Here is a 24800-nt window from a genome sequence, read left to right as displayed (position 1 = left end):
AATACTTGCCATAGCAAATCTGAGTTATTAAAAAAATTAACAGTGCTCACCAAATGTGATATTATAAAAACATGAACCTAGCAATGGCTTTCTTCTATTGAGATCTCTTTCAGGAAGCAGAGCAAGACTTCTGATGTCTGCACAGGAGTATATGCCATTTTCAAATACGCAAGAGACAAACAGAATAAATCTAAGATGAACTGCTTGAAATAAAAACTTGCCTTAATGGCCTCAGTTAGGATTGCATCCATCTTGGGACGTGGGGAGGAAGCCATCGGTGTTTGTCTCTGGGCCCTGGCTAGCTGGCTGGCAGAAAGGGTAGCCCAGGAAGGTATTGTTTTTTTCACTTTCTTCTCCTTTTCTTTAGACTGATCTTTCTCACTTTAAAACAAAGAATTGTTATTATGCAAGATAAACTCTTCAGAAAGAAGTATAAAGTCAGAAAGAAGAAAAGACTGGCGAGAAATAAAAATCAATGTTTTAATTCATTTCCACACTGAAGTGATATGTAAAGTAAGCATTTTACAAAATAAAACATTTTTAAAAAACTGGGTACTATAAATGAACCAAAAAGGTGTGTTCTCTCGGGTACACACAGGAGTGAGGAGTTATATAAATTAGAACTAGGATGAAGGGCCAGTACATAAAAGAAACGAGAATTTTAAAATGTATTCCAGTAACAACTACAGCAGATGCAATTCAGTACAATGCAAAGAACTCAAGCTCTGAAGTCAGAAAACCCGGGTTTGAGTCTGAGCTCTAAGATTTACTAGCTATGTGATCTTAGCAAGTGACCTGAGCCTCAGTCTCCTCGGCTTAAAACAGAAACATGATACCAAATACTTCACAAGGTGCTTCAAGAAATATGAGATTATGTTTATAAAAAGTTTTGTCAATCATAAAGCATTATACAAATTTTATTCTAAGTAATAATAAAAACATTCTATGCACCTAAAATACAGGGTAGCTGCTAAAAATTCCACAAACCTTACAAATACCTATGGTACTGGGATGAAGGATTAGAATTCCACCTGGAAAGTATAGTTATTTCTAAGTCATTGTTTTATTTTAAAAGTAATTCCTAACTGTTCTCACCAATTATGAAAAGAAAAGAATGAAATGCTACCAGCCGTCCTGCAAAAAATAATTTTAATTAAAAAAGAATCACCATTACACTGTACAGATTATTGAGAGCAAATTCTGCTTTCACATTCTCAAAGTCACCCTCCAACTGAATACTTCATCAAATATATACAGAGTTTTAGATCACTCTAGCAATGTCTTGGTATAGATTAATGCTTTCTAACATAAACATGTAAAAATAACTCACGCCTGGCACAGAGGGAGGAATAAAATGATGAAGTATCTCCCAGGTCAGACTTTTAAAGTCACGTTTCATTTCTTACTGAAAAACAGGTTCTGAAGCCGAAAAGAATGAATTATACATTAGTCAAACCATTGTTCTAACTACCATAAGTTCTAATAGGCCATACAACTACATCATAAGCCTATTTGAAAAGATAATTCCCCCAAAAGTAAATCTAAGTATCATGTATCCAGCGTAAATTAACATTATACCACTTAAAAAAAAAAATCTGATCTATACTCCTTTTATATAGTCCTCAATCATAAAAAGCAAGAAGGCTTGAGTCCTTACTCCTTTTTGGTCTCCTCAGAAGGCTTGTCTTCTCCCCTCTCTTCATTCTCAGGTTGCCCCTTTGGCCGCTCTGTCTCACTCGATGTAGCAGGTGGCGTTTCATTCTCTTGTTCCTCTGCAGTAGAGACCGATTCCTCTGAACTTACATCTGGTTCTTAAAATAAACCGGTAAAACAGGTGAGTAGAACTGAAGTAAATACATTAGAGCCTGAGTCAATAAAAGGACAAAAGCTCATCTCTTTAAACAGGTTAAGTCAAATGTTCCAATTAACAGCTGTATTCTAAAATGAGTAAATGACTACGAGTAGTTTTTTTCCTTCATATCAAATTGTCTATATAATGGGTTGCCAATACAAACCATTATGTGAGAAAAGGAAAAGGATCACTAAATTACACAGCAAGTGAAACTCCTTTTAACCCAAATCGAACCTCTTGATTGTTCTACTCCATAATATTAAGGGTAAGACTCATAATTAAGAAATTAGCCATCTCATAATTTAACAAGTATTAGTAAGGGAATAAATAATAAAAAATTAAAACGAAATTTTCAAGTCAAAAATGATTTGGACAAGGGTAGAAATACGAGTGGGGGAATACTGAGGTCTGCAGTTGCCTGTCCGTCTTTTCTCAGGAGGTCTCTTTGAACACCTATTATAAAACACAGAACCCCAGGAAATGATTAAGCAGAGACTATGAAGGATGTCAGGGGCCAAAATCAGGCTAAAAGAAAAAAAGGATATGCTTGAAGAGTTTGGTCATTTAAATTATGTGAACTCATTACTGGCATAATGAAGACTTCTTGAGGGCCCTCACATAAATATTTCCTTCTCTAGCGGGTCTTCCCGACCCAGGGAGCGAACCCAAGTCTCCTGCATTGGCAGGTGGATTCTCTGAGTCACCAGTGAAGCCCAAATTTCAAGGACAGTCAATTATAATTTGTACATCATCCTAGATTATGCTCTTCAACCAGACATGCAGATAAGTCAAAAATTCTCCTACATACGTTCAGCCAAAAAAGGCTCTAGGATCAGATATATCTGGATTCAAGTTCTCTGACACTCACCGAGCTGTTACGAACACTGTGTAACGCGGGTGAGGGAGACCTGTAGGCACCTGCATACTGCGATTCCCGCCCTCCTTTGGCCTCTTCTGCTGCTTCTATAGCGGTTCGGCAAATATTAAGGCTAGAACTTCACTGTAACAGTGGTGTCTGGTGATACAGATAACTACAAAATAGTTTTTTTTAAATCTTGATGCATCTTTTACTGCCCTTTGTCTCAACAATTTGACCTGTTTGACTCAACTGGCTGTGTAACAACTTAGTCATGTTTACTTATTTTTACATTGTCTTACTTTAAAAAACTGAAAAGCTAAGAGTGTTTATTGAGCTTTCTCAAACAGTAAAGAATCAGCCTGCAATGTAGGAGACCTGGGTTCGACCCCTGGGTGGGGACGATCCCCTGAAGGGAATGGCAACCCACTCCAGTATTCTTGCCTGAAGAATCCCATGGACAGAGGAGTCTGGCAGGCTACAGTCCATGGAGTCACAAAGAGTCGACACAGTTGGGCGACTAACACTTTCACTGTAACAACAGAGCTACAAATTAAATTTCACTTTATTTTCTCTTAAAAGTTTACAGTTTAATAAAGGTTCAGTTGCTCAGCTGATAATGAGTATGCATTACATATGAGACATTATTTCCAACTCATTAAACTATTCTACCTTTTCAGATTTATAAAATTTAAAACACGAGTGAAGTCCAATCATTTTCATATACAAAATACTATATAAAAGGACAGAGATAAGACAGATAAACAGAACTTGTGAAGTCTATTATTGGTCCTTTATAAATTCTCATTTGACTTTCTTATTACCTCTTACATCTGAACACTGGTGTAGTCTGAAAACTCATGTTATCAGTGACTTCAGCTGGCTGTTAGATGTGGATTAAGGTAGGCCATCAAGCAGTTTATCCCAGTGCTGGACAAAATAACCTTCTCTCCAACTCACCAGCAACTATTTTTTTTAATATGCTAATTCCCTTGTCTCTTCACTGCCTTAGGCCAGAGTACCCAAGATGCTTACAGTATTCATCTGAGGATTCTGAGACAAAACTCAGGCTTAGCTGTAAAAGAGTAGATCTCTGGTGCACCAATCATAAAGGCAACAAGGGTGCACGTTTTATTTTATTCATAATATATGCTGGCAAATATCAGCAAATATTCAGTTCTAATAGTTATAACAGGGACAGCACCATGTGCTCATTCCTAGCAAAGAAGAGAGAAAAAGGTCATGAAAAGAACAAGAAAAGCAGTTACACTTGAAGAAGTGGTCAGAGATGCCATAAAGGAGCATAAATACTCCAGATTGATAGTTCTACCTTTTTCTCGATATACTATGTTCCCAGCTCTATCTGGCCAATCTTCTCTCCACCAACACCAAAGTTACAAACCAACACTCTAATCACCCATTTGCTCCCTTACGGCCTCCTAATGACTTCCGGTTGAGCCTTCCACTGTCCATCTTGAAGGCCCTAATCCTTCATTCTCCCAGTCTTCCTCCCCACGACAATGTATGCCCAGAAGCTACCCTTTTGACCATTTCTGTTCTCTCCAACCATCTTTCTATTTTTAATTCCAAGAACATGAAATTTTCGCCTTCTAAAAATCTTTAGAGACAAGATGAAATTCTTCCTTTGCCCAGAGGGTCCGGAAATGACATACCAACCGGTACCACTTCTCTCTCTAAATGCTCCCCACAAACACTTAAGCTCAAGGGAATTTATGGGACACTCTAAGCTGGAGCAGGAATGCTGGCCTTTTTAAACTGTCCACTGCTTTACTTTACCTGGCTTTTCTTCCGCTCCTTCAGCGAGCTTGCTCTTGGGAGGAGTTTCCCGGGTAGAATTCACAGCTCGACGAATCGGCATGGTGTTATCTTCTACCTTCTAAGAAAAGAAACGGCCATAATCACACATGCAAAAACAATTTATCTTTCCTCTCTTTCTCAAAGGGGGCTAACTAGGTGTCAGAAGATGTAGGAGAATTCTTCAAGTCGACTCCAGGATCTGATGCAAATTACTTTTTAACAAGTTTTTTTAAATGAAAATATGATTCTTAAGAAGTACTTCAAAATGTTTTATTTTAGCTAGAATTTCAAATGGAAATAAGTAATTATACTTGATTTGAAATAAATTTAGAAGCTTAGAGGTTTTCTCATGAGTTTGAGGGGTAACGGAAGATGAAAAGAACTTTGTATCTACTTGATTTTTTTAGATTCATAACCCAGACTCCCCAAAGTAGAGGAAGGAACAGGTACCAAGAAGGACCCAGCAGGGCCTGAAGTCAGGGACTGATCCAAGAGTGAGCTTCAAGAATGTGTCAGCCCCTACCTCACCTAACTTGTCCGCGTGGATCAGCTGAGCTCCTACTATAAGTGGGAGTGCCTTAGGATGGACGAGTTCACCTTGAGACGCCTCAGTCGCCATTTAAAATAATTTCTAGGCCCGAGTACAGGTTACACTCTGAAGCCTCTGCTGTTAACCACAAGGATTTTTCCTAATGGTTTCAGTGTGAAGCATCAACCTAAAGCACAGAAAAGACCTGGTGTGAAGATTACAGAAACAAAACTAAACTAAAACGTCTAAATTTAATATACATCCAAAGGGGAAAAAAATTCACTATAAAACTTAGAGTTAAATGAGAGATGACTTGGTCAGTTATCATTCAGAAAGATAAAAAATTACTATCAAAATACAGACTGTGTAAAGCAGCGACTAAGACAAACGCACAAGCCACAGCAGCTGTTGCACCTTCCACATGAACAAAGGCAACAAGGACAAGAAAGCTCATAAAGAACCTAACCCCATCCTCTCTCCTACTATCAGGAGCTTAGAATAGACTAAAAAGACCTAGAAAAGTTTCATCTATGTTTACCCAACGATCATTTTACTAACCAGAGAAAGCTATTGTTGTTAATGTCCTCAAAGGGGTCAGGAAAGTTAACTGCAAACTTAACTCCATCTCCATCAGAGAAGTTATACAAGGACAAAAATACTGCTGAAGAACATGACAGTCTAAGAGCCTCCAGACTCAGAAAAGCAAATTCAGACCATCACCTAGGAGATTAAGCATGCTTCTAAGACTTTGTCATTATTTTTAATGTTAAGCAAAATTAGCACAAAAGAACAAAATTAAATATTCAAAAATAAAATCTATGTAAGATCACTCAAATTTACCTAATCGCTTAATACCCTCTGCTCCCCCCATCTTATCTGAGAATCAAGGACACTTTATAATAAAAATTTCTCCAAAATAAAAGAAAATGATCAGTTAGATCTTTGTGCTAATGAACATTAACGAAGAACTGGGCAAGAGGAGACTAGTCATTCAACTTCTGCTTTAAACTTGTCCAGGAATTTAAGAGCTTTCAATTTGTCAGGTAACCGTTATCAACTGTTACAAAAACTACTTAAAATGCTCATACAGAAATTCATGTCAAAAACTTTAATAAAACACAAAAATACCAACAGTTGTTTTCTTGGGGCTTTGTGACAACCTAGAGGGGTGAGATGGGGTGGGAGGTGGCAGGGAGGATCAAGAGCGAGGGAACATATGCATACCTATGGCTAATCCAAGTTGATGTACGGCAGAAACCAACACAATATTGCAATTATCCTTTAAAAATAGATAAATTTAATAAAAACTAAATATACTTGCAAAAAAATTCTTGTTTTCTAATCTATGGGCTTAAGGGCATTATTTAGGTTTGTGAAAGCTAAAAGTCTACCTTGGAAAAATTTCAACACATAAACTTGCTTACTCATCCAACTAGCACTTATACAGTAATATACTTTCCTTGATTTAAAGAAAAAACAAATCTGATGATACTTTTATATGTAAATACCATTCAGAAGCACAATTTCACGATCAGGTTATTCTTGGTAAAGTGATACTGCTAATTCATCTTTCTTAACCCATGATAATACTAGCTAGGCTGAAAGCAATACTGTGACGTTAACAAAACCTTCAGGAGTCCCTTTTCATAGAGCATTTTTTAAAAGAATATATATTCTCCCTGTAAATAAAACACTAAAAAAACGTCAAAACCTTTCCAGTCAACTCTATATTTACTAATTGCTCAAAATGAAAACAAGTTTTAGAAAGGGAGTAGGGGTGCAAAGAAGTTATTCTCAATGCCAAAATGATAAAATTGACTAAAACCAGGGCAACAAGTACATGGTCCATAAAGACACCCTACATCATTGACCCGAAGACAAGAATATCATGAAGTGAGGTAAGAAGTATGACCAGTTGGAATAACTGAAAAATAAGTTGGTTTGCCAAGCTTCCTGGATGCATCCACCAAAATAACAAATCCTGACATTCTCCTGCTTAAACCTCCCCATCACTCTACTCTCGACTCCAGACACACAGACCTTTTGGTCCTCAGTGTGTGTTCTGCACATGCTGTGTTCTCATACTGCGGCATTCTTTTCCTAGATACTTCAATCAGGTTTGGCCCAGTGTCACCCCCTCAGAAAGCCCTCCCATCCTTCTTTTTCTTCTTCAAGTTTCTTCACAGCATTTAACACCACTTGTAACTCAATATATGTCTATTTGCTTGTTTATTATGTGTCTCTCTCAGCAGAATGTAAGTACTACAAGGGCTAGAACTAATTCATCACTGCGTTCCCAGCTAGAAGCTGCCCAACATATAGTGGGTGCAGGATAAATACTGGGGGGAGGGCTTCCCTGGTGGTCCAGTGGTTAAGAATCTGCCTTGCAATGCAAGGGACACTGGTTTGATCCCTGGTCCTGGAAGATCCCACATGCTGCAGGGCAACTAAGCCTCGACGACTGAGCCCGCGTGCCTAGAACTGGTGCTCCACAACAAGAGAAGTCACCACTATGAGAAAGCCCACATCCTGCAACAAAAATCCTGTGGCCAAAAATAAAATAAATTAAAAAAAAAAAAATAGTGCGGGGCAAATGTTGAATGAACAATGACACCTGGCAGTACTTATTTCTATGTTCAACACATGTGAAGAACACTTAAACATAAAAATTTAAAACTTAATATAAACATTAAGAAATTAAGAAATGTTTGCCTCAGTTCTGAATTTCCTTAATAAAGGTCATGTAACTTAAGGCTCTCTTTATAATAGGTTGGCTAATTACTTATTTCCTCAGTTCATGGTTCATCACAGAGCTGACAAAACTATCTGGATGGTTAACTTACAACTGCCTTAACAAGTACCCATTAATTTAACTGCTGATGTTGCACTTCTGAATGGTCAGACTTTCAGACTGCCACACTACTTCCCTGACAGAGACCTCATCTGGCTGGTTCACTGTCATATACTTCCTGCCCAAGAAACATACTAGGCTCCAAATAGGTGCTCTACAAATATTTGTTAAAGTGAAAGAATAAACCAAACTTGAATAAGTTTTTCTGGGTTCTTATATGTGACAAATCAATCTCAGTTTACCTGTGGTTTGTGTGGACTTCCTGTGGTCATGAATCCGTTTTTGTTTTTTAAGTTTAATGTCAGATGAACAATACAAAGATCTGCTTTTGTCAAGGGAAGTGCTAAACTGTTTAAATACAGGGAATAAAGAAAAGGTTGTAAAAGTCCATAATTTTAGAGTTTCAATTTACTTTCTCTACCTTAAGAGCAAGCACTAGAAAAATAAGCAGGAGTTCAACAATGTACTTCAGTTTTCCGATATCCCTGAAAGCATGCATTTTGGGGAAAGTACTATTATTTCATATTTTACCATAAAATGTCTGCAATACCTACATATTATAATCTCATTAGCCTTGCACTGATTACACTAAATTGTTCCCCATCTAAAGTCTTTCACTATATTCAGACTTACGGAGTAATGTCACAAAAAGTATGCCTGTAATTTGCTGGAAACTTTTTCCACTTTCATATTTCAAATAAATCAGTATTACTTAATTAGTATCTGTCTCGGACACTGACGCTCTGGACACTACGGGTACCTCCTCCTAAGCTAAGCACAATCTAACTGGCTGAAGAGGAAGTGTTTTCATCTATACACGAAGAGTTCAGGACGCTTCCTCCAACTTCTCGCCCTCAATCTTGTAATTCGACAAGGCCAAAAATACCCTCTAAAAATGTTACTTCTACTCTGAAACACGTTGCACTAAATTTCTGAAAAGAGCAATGAAATTTTAAAATCTCGTAACAGCTTCACGCCTATACCAGATCAAACAAATCTTCCCAAGTCAAACTAGCCACGTCTAGCTTCACTCTATGGAGAAGGCAATGGCACCCCACTCCAGTACTCTTGCCTGGAAAATCCCATGGACGGAGGAGCCTGGCAGGCTGCAGTTCATGAGGTCGCTAGGAGTCGGACACGACTGAGCGGCTTCACTTTCACTTTTCACTTTCATGCATTGGAGAAGCAAATGGCAACCCACTCCAGTGTTCTGGCCTGGAGAATTCCAGGGACGGGGGAGTCTGGTGCGCTGCCGTCTATGGGGTCGCAGAGTCGGACACGACTGAAGCGACTTAGCAGCAGCTTCACTCTAAGGCACGTCAGCTTGTCCGTGAAGCCCCAGGGGAATTCCCAGCTGCACTTCAAACCAGATTGTCACTTTTCAACGTAACGTAAGGTCAGGAAGCATAACCGCAGAAAGAAAAGGTACACAAGGAAAGAGGGGTCAAGTTCACCTTGGCCATCCTCTGTGCGGGGGTACTGTCCCTCAAAGTGATGTTTCGATCATAGTGTTAGTCGCTCAGTCGTGGCCGACTCTTTGCGACCCCTGGACTGCAGCCCACCAGGCTCCTCTGTCCATGAGATTTTCTAGACAAGGATACTGGAGTGGGTTGCCATTTCCTTCTCCAGGCGATCTTCCCGACCCAGGAATCGAACTCGGTTCTCCTGCATTGCAGGCAGATTCTTTATCAACTGAGGTACAAGGGAAGCCCTGTTTCGATCACAGACCAGCGGTCAATTCGTAATCAAAAGAAAAATACTACCTCTCATCTGGGGCTCTCACTTCACCCCTCCTGCCTCCAGCTCTTTACAAACGCCCCTACTCACAGGCTTGACTTTATTAACTAAATGCACCTCGCCTAAGGAGCAGTGAGTCACAAGCTCGACGAAAGCCATGGGGAGGGGGAGAAAACGAAAGCTTAGGCCCGCGTGGCGGCGGCAGCAGCAGCAACAGCAGCAGCGGCGGCGGCGGCTTTTCTGGGGCGCCGACAGCTGACTCCGCGTTGGGCCCGAAAACCCGGGCGGAAAGACCAGCAGAGACAAAGGCGGGGAGCGCCGAGCACAAGGCGGGGGTGGGGGCGGGAAGAGAAGAGAGCGGAGCCGGGATGACGGCGGCGAGGCAAAGGGCGGCGGGCTCAGCGCGAGCTCCGGCTCCGGGAGGCCGACGCCGCGCCCCGGGCAGCGCCCGCCCGCCCGCGAACGCGCCACGCAGGAGGCGGCAGACCGTGAGCTCCAGCCCCCGCGCACTCACCGCTGGGAGCTCCGTAATGGCGGCAGCGGCGGCGAGGGCGGGGACCCCGGGGAGGGGGGTGGGGGGCGGGTCCGCCACAGCCAGTCACCGCCGCCGGCATCTTTCGAACCGGCTCCGAAAACCTCTGAGGGAGTGGGGTGAGTAGGGAGGGCGCGGGGGCCCCGCCGCGCGCCTCGGGAGCATGCGCGAGCCCTCAGCCAATCAGAGCCGGGCGGGAGGACGCCGGCGCAGGCGCGCTGCGAGGCAAGGCCCTCGATCAGGGAAGCGCTCCCTCACCTCCCCCCGGTCCAAACAAAACAAGGGCGGGAGCGCGCGCACGCGCGCGCCAGAGGACCCCGGAGGCGGCTTCCACTAGAAGGGCAGGGGGCTCGGTTCGAAGCGGGGGGAGGGGAAGAGGGGGCGGAGCGGCCGGAGAAGGCAGACAAAAAAAAAAAAGCGCCACCTCTGGGGTCGCGAGCGCCCCGCCCCCCTCCTCTCAGGGAGCGGCGTCGGCGCCCCGGGCGAGCGGTCTCTGCTGCTCGCCTTCGGGGTCCAGCGGGCCCGTGCCCGCTGCCCGCCCGCCCGCCCGCCCGTTCAGTCCCGCGTTACCTCTGCGCTCCCCCCTTCCTGGCGCCCGCGTGCTGCGAGGCTTCTCGGCTCCGCTCCCGTTGCCGCTCACCGCCTCAGCCACCGCTGTCCTCCAGGCCCAGCCGCCGAGCTCTGCCGCCCCGCCCCCCTGCTCGCGGCCCCGCGCGCGCGCGCGAGCGCGCGCCCATCCCTCACGCCGGCCCCGCCCCCCGCGCGCCTCCCGCGCGCCGGCCCCGCCCCCCCCGCGCGCCGGCGCCCGCACCCCCCACACCCCGCGGGCGCGGAGGGAGCGCGCGAGACTCGCCTCCCCCCGGTCGGGCACGCGAGGGCGCGAGAGGGCGGGCGGGGCTGGCGCGGGGGACGCCGGGGCGGCACTGAGTGTCCGCGCGCCTTCCGGTGGCCCCTCTCGGGTGACTCCCGTGGTCTTGGCGGGCCTGCTTTCAGTGTCGTCGGGTTCAGTCGCTGAGTTTCCATTTCGGCGCCCCGTCTGCCTTTGGAGGGGGTTGCGCTTTCCCGCTCCCGAATTGAGCACAAGAACGACCCCCTTCTTTGAAGACGACGGAATGATTAGAAACCTAGAGAGCGAAGAGTGTGCAGTTATCTCACGTTCGTTCCTATGAAGTCTCCTCACAGGGCGTAGGAATGCCTCAGGAAAAGAACTGTAGAAGTTGCTTTTCTAGTCTATGAAGCGGTCTTCCTGGGCTCCCTAATCCACATATGCAGGGAAGTGTCCTCAAGAAGGAAACGTCGGGATTGGAAAGGGAATTCCCTTCGAATTGTCATCTTTACGTTAGTACTAGCGTGCTTAGGCTATGTACGTTACTGCTGAAAAACGTTAGAACTTTTTCAAAGTCGGTTTTGGGAAAATTCGATGTATCTAAAGTAGTAGGTGTTTTGGTGGGGGTAGAGGGGGTTTGGTTACTGAATATATAGAGAAATAGCCTTGAGGCTCAGAGCAGTGTGACAAGCAGTCGAATGCGTGTACCTGTCCTAAAGATCTATTATGAAACCATTTTAAGCACTTTATAACCCAGTCCTCAGGCTCTGGCGTTGCCAGGAGCACTTTAACTGTCTCACCAGCTTTCCCAGGCACAGCCATCCACTCCATCCGTTCCAAAGTCAGCTATATAAAAATTTCACCACAACCACAAATTCCTTACAAGGTGAGTGTTACCATTAATGTCCCAATGGCATTACCAATGCCCTGGCATCCTGATGTCCCATTAAACATGTTCACAAGGAGTTGGGGTTATCTCATCACCGTTTCTATCTTTTGTCTCCTTTTAAAAAGACACTTCCATTTTTATGTATTTATTTGCTTGAAACATCCTACCTTTCTTTTTCCCGAAAATGTCTTTACCACCATCTCAGACATGGAGCTGACACAGATAAGAGCAAACTAGATTCCACCTCCACACAGATTTTTTGCTTAACACACACAACTTACTCTGTTCTTTACAACACATACACCCGAGGGGGGAAACCCTGAAACAAAATTCTTCGTGTGCACACAGAGGTACTTGAACACACGCCCCCCCCACCCCCCAACTAGGCACTAAACCTACCACTTCCTGAAGTCTGAAGGTGTTTTTTCGCTTACAAAAAAGGACTTGAAGTTTTTATTGGACATGTATATTGCTTGAGGCATTTTACCTCTGCTAAATGTAACATCTGGTCAGTTTTGATTTTATCCTTAGCCACATCTGAGTTAACACTCCATGGGGGTATGGTTTTATAGTTTATCTCACTTGGTTTTCTTTGAGCTATACTAGTAAAAACATCATTCAGTTGTGTTTGTTGAGAGCAGAGTTACATGATTATTTTTGTACCCTTAAGCTGTTAGGCTGTCTGACATTCTGCATTGGAGGGAACATAAACTTTGGCAAGTTGAAGAGCAGCTGTGTTCTTATGGAGTGTGTGGAGGTTATGATCAGAGCGTCAGTAAGACCCTCTTGGAAACAGACCTCTCACACTGAAATCAAAATCCCTGAAGTTGGCACCATTCATTCCTTTTAAGCTTCACTCTCTTCTAAAGTACTTTTAAAGTGCTAATATCAAGGAGAGCTAACATGTAGGCCTCAAACTGATAATTGAGAATTCATTGTTTTAACCTCTGAACTTGAGAATATAAAGCTTTTCATTGTATAGTCAGGGATCAGAAGTGTAAGAACTGTGTCTGCGTAGAGAAGGAGCTCCTAGGAGAGAGAAAAGGAGTAAATGTGCTATTGTCTGTGATGACTTGACACTTCTGCCCAGGGCCATCAAGGTTAGAGGAATGACTCAGGAGTCCCAGAATCATGAAGAAATGTAGGGTTCTGTGAACTAGAAAAGCCCCAGAATGCAATTGCAGCATCTCTAGTTTTCAACAAAAACATCCATTTTTTTCAGAAGCCAAGTCACTTTTGAAACTTTAGCAAGTTTTGCAGGCTTCATGGCCTGTTGTCAACGCAATAGGTTTTTTTTTTTGCTATTCTTCACTAAGTGATACTTAAGTCTGTTAGGCTAAAAGGTTGTGTTTTGTACAGAAAAACAAAATAATGTGACTTTGGAGATTTAGGCATTAGAAGAAGTTGAAGCAATTTCAGATTCCGGGAATACTCCAGATCAGAGCTACGACACTGCCTCATGAGATTGAGCATGAAAGATACATCCACCTATTTTACTCACATTCTACTGCGTGTTGACACAGACGTTTGAAGAATAATTCTTGATTGTCTGGTGGGGAGAGATGTTTCTGTTCCTAGCAAATCTATCTTTATTTTCCCCACAAATCAAGGCCAATTACTTCTGTAATTTCACACAGAAGTAACCAAAAGCCTGGCTGGAGATTGGTTCCTTAAGAAGGTACGGTTCTAGTAGGACTGGGGTCACTTGACTTTTCCAGTTTCGAGCCAGGAAGACTGGAAATGACTCTCAAATTTCATTGCAGCTTGAAAAGGGATGGCAAGAGAACAATTTATACTATTAGGTCCAAAAAAAAAAAAAGAGGCTGATGAAGACATTTAATATCACTTCACCACTGCCACCCCTTTAATGGTTTTTCTCTTTTATTATTTATTTCCTGAGGCCAAGACCCTGGTTTAGAGATAAGTAACAACCCTGGATCCTCCTCTGCCGGTGTTGTACTTTCTTCTGCTCACTGGTGACAATAATTTTAACTCCATTCATCCTAGTAGTCATCGAACTGAAACACTTCTTTCTAAACTTTGAAAAATTCTGAGTCTAAAATATGTCTGATCCCAACTTTTGGATAAAGGATCATCTATCAGAATATACAAACCAAATAAACTTGACAAAATAACATTTACCCTCATATGTTCTCCCCCCATGTATGTGTGTGTGTGTGTGTGTGTGTATATAATATATATATTTACAATGCTGGATGAAATCCATTAATTTTGCCATTCACAGTTTGAGAGCTCTGTCTCAGATGTCATTAGCCCTCTGGTGTTCAACTGGAGTCAATGTTTCTAGCTCCTTGAAGGGATCCTGCTTTATTGGCTATGCCAAAGCCTTTGACTGTGTGGATCACAATAAACTGTGGAAAATTCTGAAAGAGATGGGAATACCAGACCACCTGACCTGCTTCTTGAGAAACCTGTATGCAGGTCAGGAAGCAACAGTTAGAACTGGACATGGAACAACAGACTGGTTCCAAACCAGGAAAAGAGGACGTCAAGCCTGTATATTGTTACCCTGCTTATTTAACTTGTATGCAGAGTACATCATGAGAAATGCTGGGCTGGAGGAAGCACAAGCTGGAATCAAGATTGCCGGGAGAAATATCAATAACCTCAGATATGCAGATGACACCACCCTTATGGCAGAAAGTGAAGAAGAACTAAAGAACCTCTTGATGAAAGTGAAAGAGGAGAGTGAAAAAGTTGGCTTACTCTTTGGAAAGTTATGACCAACCTAGACAGCATATTAAAAAGCTGAGACATTACTTTGCCAACAAAGGTCCGTCTAGTCAAGGCTATGGTTTTTCCAGTGGTCATGTATGGATGTGAGAGTTGGACTATAAAGAAAGCTGAGTGCAGAAGAATTGATGCTTTTGAACTGTGGTGTTGCAGAAGACTCTTGACTGCAAGGAGATCCAACCAGTCCATCCTAAAGGAGATCAGTCCTGGGTGTTCACTGGAAGGACTGATGTTGAAGCTGAAACTACAATACTTTGGCCACCTGATGCAAACAGCTGACTCACTGGAAAAGACCCTGATGCTGGGAAAGATTGAGGGCAGGAGGAGAAGGGGACGACAGAGGATGAGATGGCTGGATGGCATCACCGACTCGATGGACATGGGATTGGGTGGACTCAGGGAGTTGGTGATGGACAGGGAGGCCTGGCGTGCTGCAGTTCATGGGATCCCAAAGAGTCAGACATGACTCAGCGACTGAACTGAACTCAACTGAAAAGTTTTCATGACATTGTACAGGAGACAGTGATCAAGACCATCCCCAAGAAAAAGAAATGCAAAAAGGCAAAATGGTTGTCTGACGAGATCTTACAAATAGCTGAGAAAAGAAGAGAAGCTAAAGGCAAAGGAGAAAAGGAAAGATATACCCATGTGAATGCAGAGTTCCAAGGAATAGCAAGGAGAGATAACAAAGCCTTCCTCAGTGATCAATGCAAAGAAATACAGGAAAACAATAGAATGGGAAAGACTAGAGATCTCTTCAAGAAAATTAGAGATACCAAGGGAACATTTCATGCAAAGATGGGCACAATAAAGGACATAAATGATATGGACCTAACAGAAGCAGAAGATACTATGAAGTGACAAGAATACACAGAAGTATACAAAAAAGACCCTCAGGAACCAGATAATCACGATGGTGTGATCACGCACCTAGAGCCAGACATCCTAGAATGTGAAGTCAAGTGGGCCTTACGAAGTATCACTGGGAACAAAGCTAGTGGAGGAGATGCAATTCCAGTTGAGCTATTTCAAATCCTAAAAGATGATGCTGTGAAAGTGCTGCACTCAATATGCCAGCAAATTTGGAAAACTCAGCAGTGGCCAAAGGACTGAAAAAGGTCTGTTTTTATTCTAATCCCAAAGGCAATGCCAAAGAATGCTCAAACTACTGCACGATTGTACTCATCTCACACACTAGCAAAGTAATGCTCAAAATTCTCTAAGCCAGGCTTCAACAGTACGTGAACTGTGAAATTCCAGACATTCAAGCTGGATTTAGAGAAGGCAAAGAAACCAGAGATCAAATTGCCAACATCCGTTGGATCATCGGAAAAGCAAGAGAGTTCCATCTACTTCTGCTTTATTGATTACGCCAAAGCCTTTGGCTGTGTGGATCACAACAAACTGTGAAAAATTCTTAAAAGAGATGGGAATACCAGACCACCTTATGTGCCTCCTGAAAAACCTGTATGCAGGTCAAGAAGCAACAGTTAGAACTGGACATGGAACAACAGACTAGTTCCAAATCAGGAAAGGAGTACATCATGGCTGTATATTGTCACCCTGCTTATTTAACTTATATGCAGAGTACATCATGCGAAATGCTGGGCTGCCTGAAGCACTAGCTGTAATCAAGATTGCTGGGAGAAATATCAATAACCTCAGATATGCAGATGACACCACCCTTATGGCAGAAAGTGAAGAAGAACTAAAGAGCCTCTTGATGAAAGTGAAAGAGGAGAGTGAAAAAGTTGGCTTAAAGCTCAACATTCAGAAAACTAAGATCACAGCATCCAGTCCCATCAGTTCATGGCAGATAGATGGGGAAACTGGAAACAGTGGCTGACTTCATTTTTCTGGGCTCCAAAATCACTGCAGATGGTGATTGCAGCCATGAAAATAAAAGACGCTTACTCCTTGGAAAGTTATGACCAACCTAGACAGCATATTAAAAAGCAGAGACATTACTTTGCCAACAAAGGTCCGTCTAGTCACGACTATGGTTTTTCCAGTGGTCATGTATGGACGTAAGAGTTGGACTATAAAGAAAGCTGAGTGCCGAAGAATTGATGCTTTTGAACTGTGGTGTTGGAGAAGACTCATGAGAGTTCCTTGGACTGCAAGGAGATCCAACCAGTCCATCCTAAAGGAAATCAGTCTTGAATATTCATTGGAAGGACTGATGCTGAAGTTGAAACGCCAATACTTTGGCCACCTGATGCAAAGAACTGACTCATTGGAAAAGACCTTTATGCTGGGCAAGATTGAAGGCAGGAGGTGAAGGGGGCGACAGAAGATGAGATGGTTGGATGGCATCATTGATTCGATGGACATGAGTTTGAGCAAGCTCCAGGAGTTGGTGATGGACAGGGAAGCCTGGCGTGCTGCAGTCCATGGGGTCGCAAAGAGTCGGACACGACTAAGCAACTGAACTGAAATGTTTTAAATAAAACAGCACTTATTCTTAGTTAGCTTTTGGTGAAGAGCTTTATAAACTGGCAGGGATACAAAGTGTTCCTTAGGCAGTAGTTCTCAAACTTCAGTGTGCCTGAGAGCTTGTTAAACGTTTCTTGGGCTCTTTCCATTCCTTCAGATTCTGAGTTAGTAGGTTAGGGTCTGTGTTTGGTCAGTTCTGATGTGCTCACAGGTGATACTGATTCTGCCGATCTAGGGTCCATACTTTCAATGACCTTAATCTTAGATATGGGCTTCCCTGGTGGCTCAGCAGTAAGGAATCTGCCTGCAATGCAGGAGACCTGGGTTTGATCCCTGGGTCAGGAAGATCCTCTGGAGGAGGGCATGGCCCCCACTCTAAGTACTGTTGCCTGTAAAATCTAATGGGCAGAGAGAGGAGCCTGGTGGGCTACAGTCCATAGGGTCACACAGAGTTGAACACGACTGAAGCGACTAAACAATGGCGGCAGCAGCAATCTTAGATATAAACTTAAACTGCTTTCCAAAGAGCCAGAAGCTATTCCAACCTAAATAGCTAAATTTTGGGGCTGGGGTCATTAAATGATGAAAAAGTACTGCCATTCCTAAGTGAGAACTTATTTAAAAAAAGAAAGCACACGCAATGAAGGTAGGTCTCTAGCAAATTCTACTGAATTGAGAGTATAAGGCAATTTTCAAAAAGTACTTTTCATCCTTTAGTCCAGAAAAGGTTTGTCTGGATTAATTTGTCATAGGACATATTCAAATTCTACTTTTGCATGTGAGAATGAACTCTCACCGTACCTGGCACTCTTGCTTCATTTTTTAAATATACCCTGCATCTCCTTTGCACTCATGATCCTGTCTACTTGAACCCATCCCATAACTGTTTAATTCTTTAAACTTCTCAGTTTAAAATTCTCTTCCTAAAGGAAGCATACCCTAATCCCCTGGTTTATACAGGGCACCCATTACCTGCTTTCACAGTGCTGTCTTTTCAAAACATGTGCCATTTGTAATGCCACACTTGTGTGTCCAACCAACACCTTGCAGTTGAAAAATATGTTTTAAATACTTGAAAATATAAGTTGTTCTCTAAACTATTTGGTAAATCAGATCATTTTCCCCATTGCACAGTGGTAGAATCACCTAGGCAACTTAAAAACAAAATGATGCCAAGGTTTCATCTCCAGAAATTCGGAAACTGCCGCCCAGGGGTTGAGTCCCAAGATTTGTGTTTTTGAAAACTCTCGGGTGAATCTACCATGCAGCAGTGCTGAGCCACAGTACTCAATGTTCTAGGAAGCAGTTAGATAGGAATGCTGTTGGAGCTTTGCCAAAGATGGTTTCCTAGGACCAGGTCAGAAGACATATTATCAATAAGAGGTAAATATTTCAGAAGAGTCAGGAAGGAAATCACTGCTAGAACAAGTCCAACTGCTGGATAGTCATTTGTTTAGAAAATTTCAGAAAATCTTCATAGTCTTATTGTTGTTCAGTCATGTCCAACCCCATGGACTGCAGCATGCTAGGCTTCCCTGTTCTTCACCATCTCCCGGAGCTTGCTCAAACTCATGTCCATCGAGTCAGTAATGCCATCCAACCATCTCATCTTCTGTCATTCCCTTCTCCCCTTGCCCTCAATCTTTCCCAGCATCAGGGTCTTTTCCAGTGAGTTGGGTCTTCACATCAGGTGGCCAAAGTACTGGAGCTCCAGTGTGAGCATCAGTCCTTGCAGTGAACATTCAGGGTTGATCTCCTGGTTTGATCTTGCAGTCCAAGGGACTCAAGTGTCTTCTCTGGCATCACAGTTCAAAAGCATCAATTCTTCACCGCTCAGCCTTCTTTATGGTCCAACTCTCACATCCGTACATGACTCTTACTTCTTCAAAAAGTTTAATAATACCGTATTTCACCAAGACTTAATGCATTGTTAAGCTTGGGAAACAGTATTGATAGTGATTCTGGATGTGCTCATATGGTTGGCACGAGTAAACACTTTTTATTTTTTGGTTGCGCTGGGTCTTAGTTGCTGCTTAAAGGCTTTTTGGCAAGAGGGGGCCACCCTTCGTCACAGTGCACGGGTTTCTCCTTGCAGTGGCTTCTCTTGTTGCAGAGCACAGGCTCCAGGCAGAGTGCTTCAGTAATTGTGGTGCACAGGCTTTAGTTGCTCCATGGCATATGGCATCTTCCCAGACTAGGGATCAAACCCATGTCCCCTGCATCACCAGGCAGATTCTTATCCTCTGTACCACATGAGGGAAGTCCAAGAGTAAACTCTTTTTAGAGAGGACAGTGAGAGCCCATACAAGTGAGAACTGGACAAATTACCACTGAACAGGAGCATTAGCATTAGAACACAAATATCCCAATGCCAGTCAAGATCTCTTTTCTAGTATGGCTTACAACTTCTTCCTGGATGAATTCTTGCTACCCACCCATGTACCATTTCCGTTTTTGGCCCAGTTGGCTCCTCTGATGACCTAATTTCATGTTTACTGGATAAATCTAAGACTTTACGTTTACCTCAAAATACTGCTTTAGCTGCATCTCATCAAGTTTCAATATGCAGTACTTGCACTGTCAGTTAACTTCTGGTTACTTAATTTCCATTATTATTATTTAACTGAGTTAGTCATCTAGGCAACATTTTAACACTGTACTGTATGGTACACTTTAATAGACTGTCTGAATATTGCTAGCTAGGGGAAAGTTAAAACTAATCATCATTATAGGGAAAGAGAGGGAGTATTTTCAGTCCTTTCTTCCTGTTATGTACGATGAGCAAAAACATAATTATAGTGTCTACAGGATGGGTCTTTTGAGTACCAGAGTTATCATGGAAAAAATGAAGCAGTATTTTCAAAAAGCCATAGTGTTCCTGTGAAACTAGAAAGATCTCACCTTCAGTAAAAAGAAAGAGTTTAAAGTGCCAGCAAAACAAGAAGCAGAGACACACCAGTAGTAATGAGCTCCCCCAATGCCCAGATCTTGGTTTCTAAATACCATTCTTTGAAAGAAACCAGGCTCCTAGAAGGAATGGCTGATTCTACAGGTAGCGGTTTCCTGTACTGTCACAAAGTAAGTGCCCTACAATCTACAGATGAAGAAATGTCAAGGAAACACATGAATCACCTTAAATGTGCTCCCAAGGTCAAAGCTGGAACAACCCATGTGACAAAATAATGTGGTATTGGATTATAACTCAAAGTATAAAATAAATATACATGAATCTGAATTGATACTTAGTGACTAGCTTCCCAACAGACCAGAGTAAGAAAAGGGGAGAAGAAAAGCTAACTTTGGAGTGGAGACCTGGCAAACACCACCATAACTACACAGTTAAGGTGAAACATCACCAATGATGTCATGGGAGCATCACATACCCCCTGTTATAAGAAGGGCACTTCACTTACAAAGTATTTTTATCCCAAACTCATTACCTTAGTCTAATCACGTGGTGCTGGAGAAGACTCTTGAGAGTCCCTTGGACTGCAAGGAGATCAAACCAGTCAGTCCTGAAGGAAATCAACCCTGAATATTCATTGGAAGGACTGATGCTGAAGCTGAAACTCCAATACTTTGGCCACCTGATGTGAAGAGCTGACTCATTGGAAAAGACCCTGATGCTGGGAAAGATTGAAGGCAGGAGGTAAGGGGACGACAGAGGATGAGATGGTTGGATGGCATCACTGACTCAACAGACATGAGTGTGAGGAAACTCAGGGATAGTGATGGACAGGGAAGCCTGGTGTGCTACAGTTCATGAGGTTGCAAAGAGTCGGACACAACTTATTGACCGAACAATAACAATCAGGAGAAAAACACCAGACAAACCCAATTGAGGAACATTCTACAAAATACCCGACCAGTGATGTCAAGGTGGTGACATAGAAGCAAGGATTGGAAAACTGTCCGAGCCCAGAGGACACTTAAGAATACACAATGACTAAACACATCGTGGTCTCCCGGATCGCATCCAGGAGAAAAAGGACAAAAAGGGCAGTCGTGAAACCCAAAGTCTAGAGTTTAGTTCACAGCAATGTACCAGTGCTGGCTTCTTCGTTCTGATAAATGTCCACTGGTAATGTAAGTGAAAGTGAAAGTCATTCAGTGTGTCTGACTCATTGTGACCCCATGGATTGTCCAGTTCATGGAATTCTCCAGGCCAGAATACCGGAGTGGGTAGCTGTTTCCTTCTCCAGGAGATCTTCCCAACCCCAGGGATCTAACCCAGGTCTCAAGCATTGCAGGTGGATTCTTTACCCACTGAGCCACAAGGGAAGCCCCTGGTAATGTAAGACATTAATGATAACGGGGAATCAGATGAAAGGTGCATGGGAATCACTCTACTAGCTTTGAAACTCTTCTATAAGCCTAAACATATTTCAAATAATATATTCATTTTTTAAAAAAACTTGGCACATGGTTTCTTTGACATGTAAGTGACTTCAGGATTTGGTAACACAAAGTGATGTCTTTGGGGGCATGGGGTGGGTGGTAATCCTAATACTAACAGGTAATCTCTTTCCCTCTGAGGGATACATGTGGTATCTGAAGCTAGTGAGCACATAGTGGATCTCTCCCTAAACTACTGGAGGATGTTGAGACTTATAGAGCTGAAGTGTATTGAATAGGAAAGGTAATTGTCTATAAGACTAATAAATTGGGACTAGTGAGTAGAAAAGTGAGTGAAGTCACTCAGTTGTGTCTGACTCTTTGCAACCCCATGGACTGTCTCCTACCAGGCTCCTCCACACACGGGATTCTCCAGGCAAGAGTACTGGAGTGGGTTGCATTTCCTTCTCCAGGGGATCTTCCCAACCCAGGGATCAAACCCAGGTCTCCCGCATTGCAGACACTTTACCATCTGAGCCACCAGGGAAGCACTAGTGAGTAGGAGGGGCTCCATTTCAAGGCGTTTTTTATTTCTTAATGAGTAATTTTACTCTCATGACAAGTAAGCAGCCTCAAGCTGTTCAGTAAATCAATCAATATGTCCAAGTGTGCCTTATTGGAGAGGACAAATAAAACCTGAAATGTCAGGGTACACTGTAGTCGCCTCTAATTCATGCAGGAATTCCAATGGAAAAACTACTCAAGTAGCAATGAACGAGAAGTCTAAATGACCAGACCCAGGTTGCCAGTGCTAGGATGTTGGACATCCCAGGTCATGTAGATCAAGTTCACAGAGTGACAAAAGGAAGTCGTCAGGAACTTGTTCCGAATGAGCTGATGGTGGTAAACATATCGCCAAGTTTTATCTAAAGAAGTGAGAGAAAACAAAAAAGGAAAAGACAGAAAAATCAGGGTCTACATCAAACTGTCAGGTCCCTGACGTTGCAAACACTTGTGAGGTTTGATCATCTGCTAAATGTTAGATTGAAGGTCAAAACAAAAAGCAATACCATGTATGATTTCATCTATGTGAATCCACAGAAACAAAGAGCAAGTGGCCCCCAGGGGCTGAGGAGAGTAGGGAATGAGGAGAGACGACTCAAGGATACAGGTTTCTTTCTGGCTTGAGGAAGATGTTCTGAAATCAGATAGTGGTGATGGCTACACAGTGGGTGACTTTAAAAAATTATTCACTTTTGGATGTGCTGGGTCTTTGTCCCTGTGTTTAGGGTTCTAGTTCTGTTGAGCGGGGGCTACTCTCTCGTTGTGGTACGTGGGCTTCTCATTGCAGCGGCTTCTCTTGCTGCAGAGCACGGGCTCTATGCCAAGCGGGCTCCAGTAGTTGTGGCTGCCAAGCTCTAGAGCACAGGTTCAGTAGTTGTGGCCCACGGGCTTAGCTGCCCCGTGGCACGTGGAACCTTCCCGGACCAGAGATTGAACCCATTTCCCCTGCACTGGCAGGCGGATTCTTTGTCACTGGACCAACAGGGAAGTCCTGGGTGTATTTTATAGTATGTGAACTTTACCACAATAAGAAAAAAAAACATAAAAATTAAAAGAAACGCAAAAATGCTCCTCTCTTCAAAATGGGGAATGTAGGAGTGCATAAAGGCCAATAGCATGGTGAAAATTGGAAAACTGCCTTTTTTTTTTTTTAAAGAATAAAACTTAGGGAGTTCTCTGGTAGTCTAGTGGTTAGGATTCTGTACTTTCACTGCTATGGCCAGGGTTTAGTCCCTGGTCGGGGAACTGAGAGCCTGCAAACTGTACGGCACGGCCAAAAAGAAAATTAAGAAAAAAGAATAAAACTTAAGTAATGAAAACATAGAATTACATCCACTAGCCTAAGACTATTTTTTCTAGCTTAGAATCCTTTGGACTTGAGTGGAGCCACTTGGAAGAAAAAATGTCAAAAAACCCATAATGATAATTTGTTTGAAGAGAGTCTCTAGAACAGATAAAAATATCTTTGGGCTAACTGTTGTAAATAACCTACAATGTATTTTGAAATGTTAAGAAAAGTCAAAAACCAAATCAAAGATCTGCCAGCATAACAAAGGGCAGACACTTCTTAGTGGGATAGTGTGCTGATGTAACATGTAAAATTCTAGCTTTCATTTTCCATAAAAAATGTTGAGTTTCCATGAGAGTAAAGACGGTCTTATTCAGTTATATTTCCTGCACTTAGAACACAGTAGATGCTCAGTAAATATTTACTGAATGAAACAAGTTCATGATGCAGCTATAAACTGGCTTGTTGGTTTTCAAAAGAGTCTAAAATGAGTTTATTTTGAAAACTGGCATCATGTTCTTTTGCTAGAAATGGAAAAAAAATCATTTAAACTTAATGAAACACTGTAAGTTAGCTGGTTTGAATACAGGCATAAAGCACCTTAATGAGTGAAATAGTTCTTAATGGACCTCTTCCCAAAGTGAAAGAGCTTGAAAGTAAAAGAGCTGCAGGCATGTCAGCGCTGCCCATGTCATCCATTACATTAAACCAAACACCACCAGACCTTGCTTTCAAGTAAGAAAACTGTAAAGACAGTAAGAGTCATGACGGTGTTTCTGCATTTCAGCTCGTACAAGTGTGGATCAATGATCCCACTTTGCTCATATTTTGCCATTAACCTTGCTAATCCCATCTAACATTCTGTATATAAAGCAACAAGTTACCCAAAAGTTACTTTGGAGTCTCATCACAGTTCATGTTACAGATGCGACTGCAGACACTTATTTCTGTTATTGTACTACAGATGTTTATATAGCTGAAGCTTTTTTCAACCCTTGAATTATTTTCCCCCTGATATTCTTCTCTTTCCTCCAATCCTTACACTTGTCCACATCTGAAATACTGATGAACAGGTCATCACGGCTACCTGAAGTTCCTTCCTGGCTAGACCCCTGCAAACAACAGCCACTGATTTCCAGAAGGCAGCCCCCACCTTGCTTCCCCAGCCGGCCCCCCCCCCCCCGGCCCCGCATGCCCTGTGAGTGCTGCCAACACCTAACGCTACATCCCAGTCGGGAGATTTCTGGCTCAGAATCCTCTGCACTTTGATTCTGGCAGCTGTTAAAACTCAAACCAACACAGAATCGAGTTGCTTCTTCCAATGGAGGGCTCCCAGGCAGAGCTTGCGGTCAGGCCCTGAAACAGCTTTTCACGCTCCGTCTCTTACGACAGCGGCGGCCATCTGCCTATCACAAGCCTTTCAGGACTTGGTTCTTGGAGAACAGCTTTCCGCCACTTCACAGTGGGCTCCGTGGGCTCATGGAGTGGGATTCTGTATTGTGTTCCACTACACTCTGAGGGCGAGAACTCGCT

General features: G+C 42.9%; 1 protein-coding gene across 50 annotated transcripts in view; it reads right to left on the bottom strand.

The window, feature by feature from the left end:
• The window catches only part of HP1BP3 (heterochromatin protein 1 binding protein 3), a 41127-nt gene extending 30253 nt beyond the window's left edge, over positions 1-10874 (bottom strand). For 8 of the 50 annotated variants that reach the window (XR_014078289.1, XR_014078299.1, XR_014078298.1 and 5 more), the window contains exons 1-5: positions 10746-10874; positions 5050-5242; positions 4506-4605; positions 1658-1811; positions 222-381 (exon numbers count right to left, since the gene is read on the bottom strand). Coding sequence is in view for 30 of the 50 variants with exons in the window: in XM_081574738.1 (XP_081430864.1) it covers positions 222-381; positions 1658-1811; positions 4506-4605; positions 5050-5145 (510 nt within the window). In the remaining 20 variants the exon portion in view is untranslated. The other 42 variants (XR_014078303.1, XR_014078293.1, XM_081574743.1 and 39 more) reach the window with 12 other exon arrangements.
• Positions 10875-24800: the final 13926 nt, after the last annotated feature.

The sequence above is a fragment of the Giraffa tippelskirchi genome, chromosome 3, assembly GCF_054371585.1.
Source record: "Giraffa tippelskirchi isolate mGirTip1 chromosome 3, T2T-mGirTip1v1.2.pri, whole genome shotgun sequence".
In the NCBI taxonomy this organism is placed as follows: Eukaryota; Metazoa; Chordata; class Mammalia; order Artiodactyla; family Giraffidae; genus Giraffa; species Giraffa tippelskirchi.
This window is presented reverse-complemented; position numbering and strand designations above follow the sequence as displayed.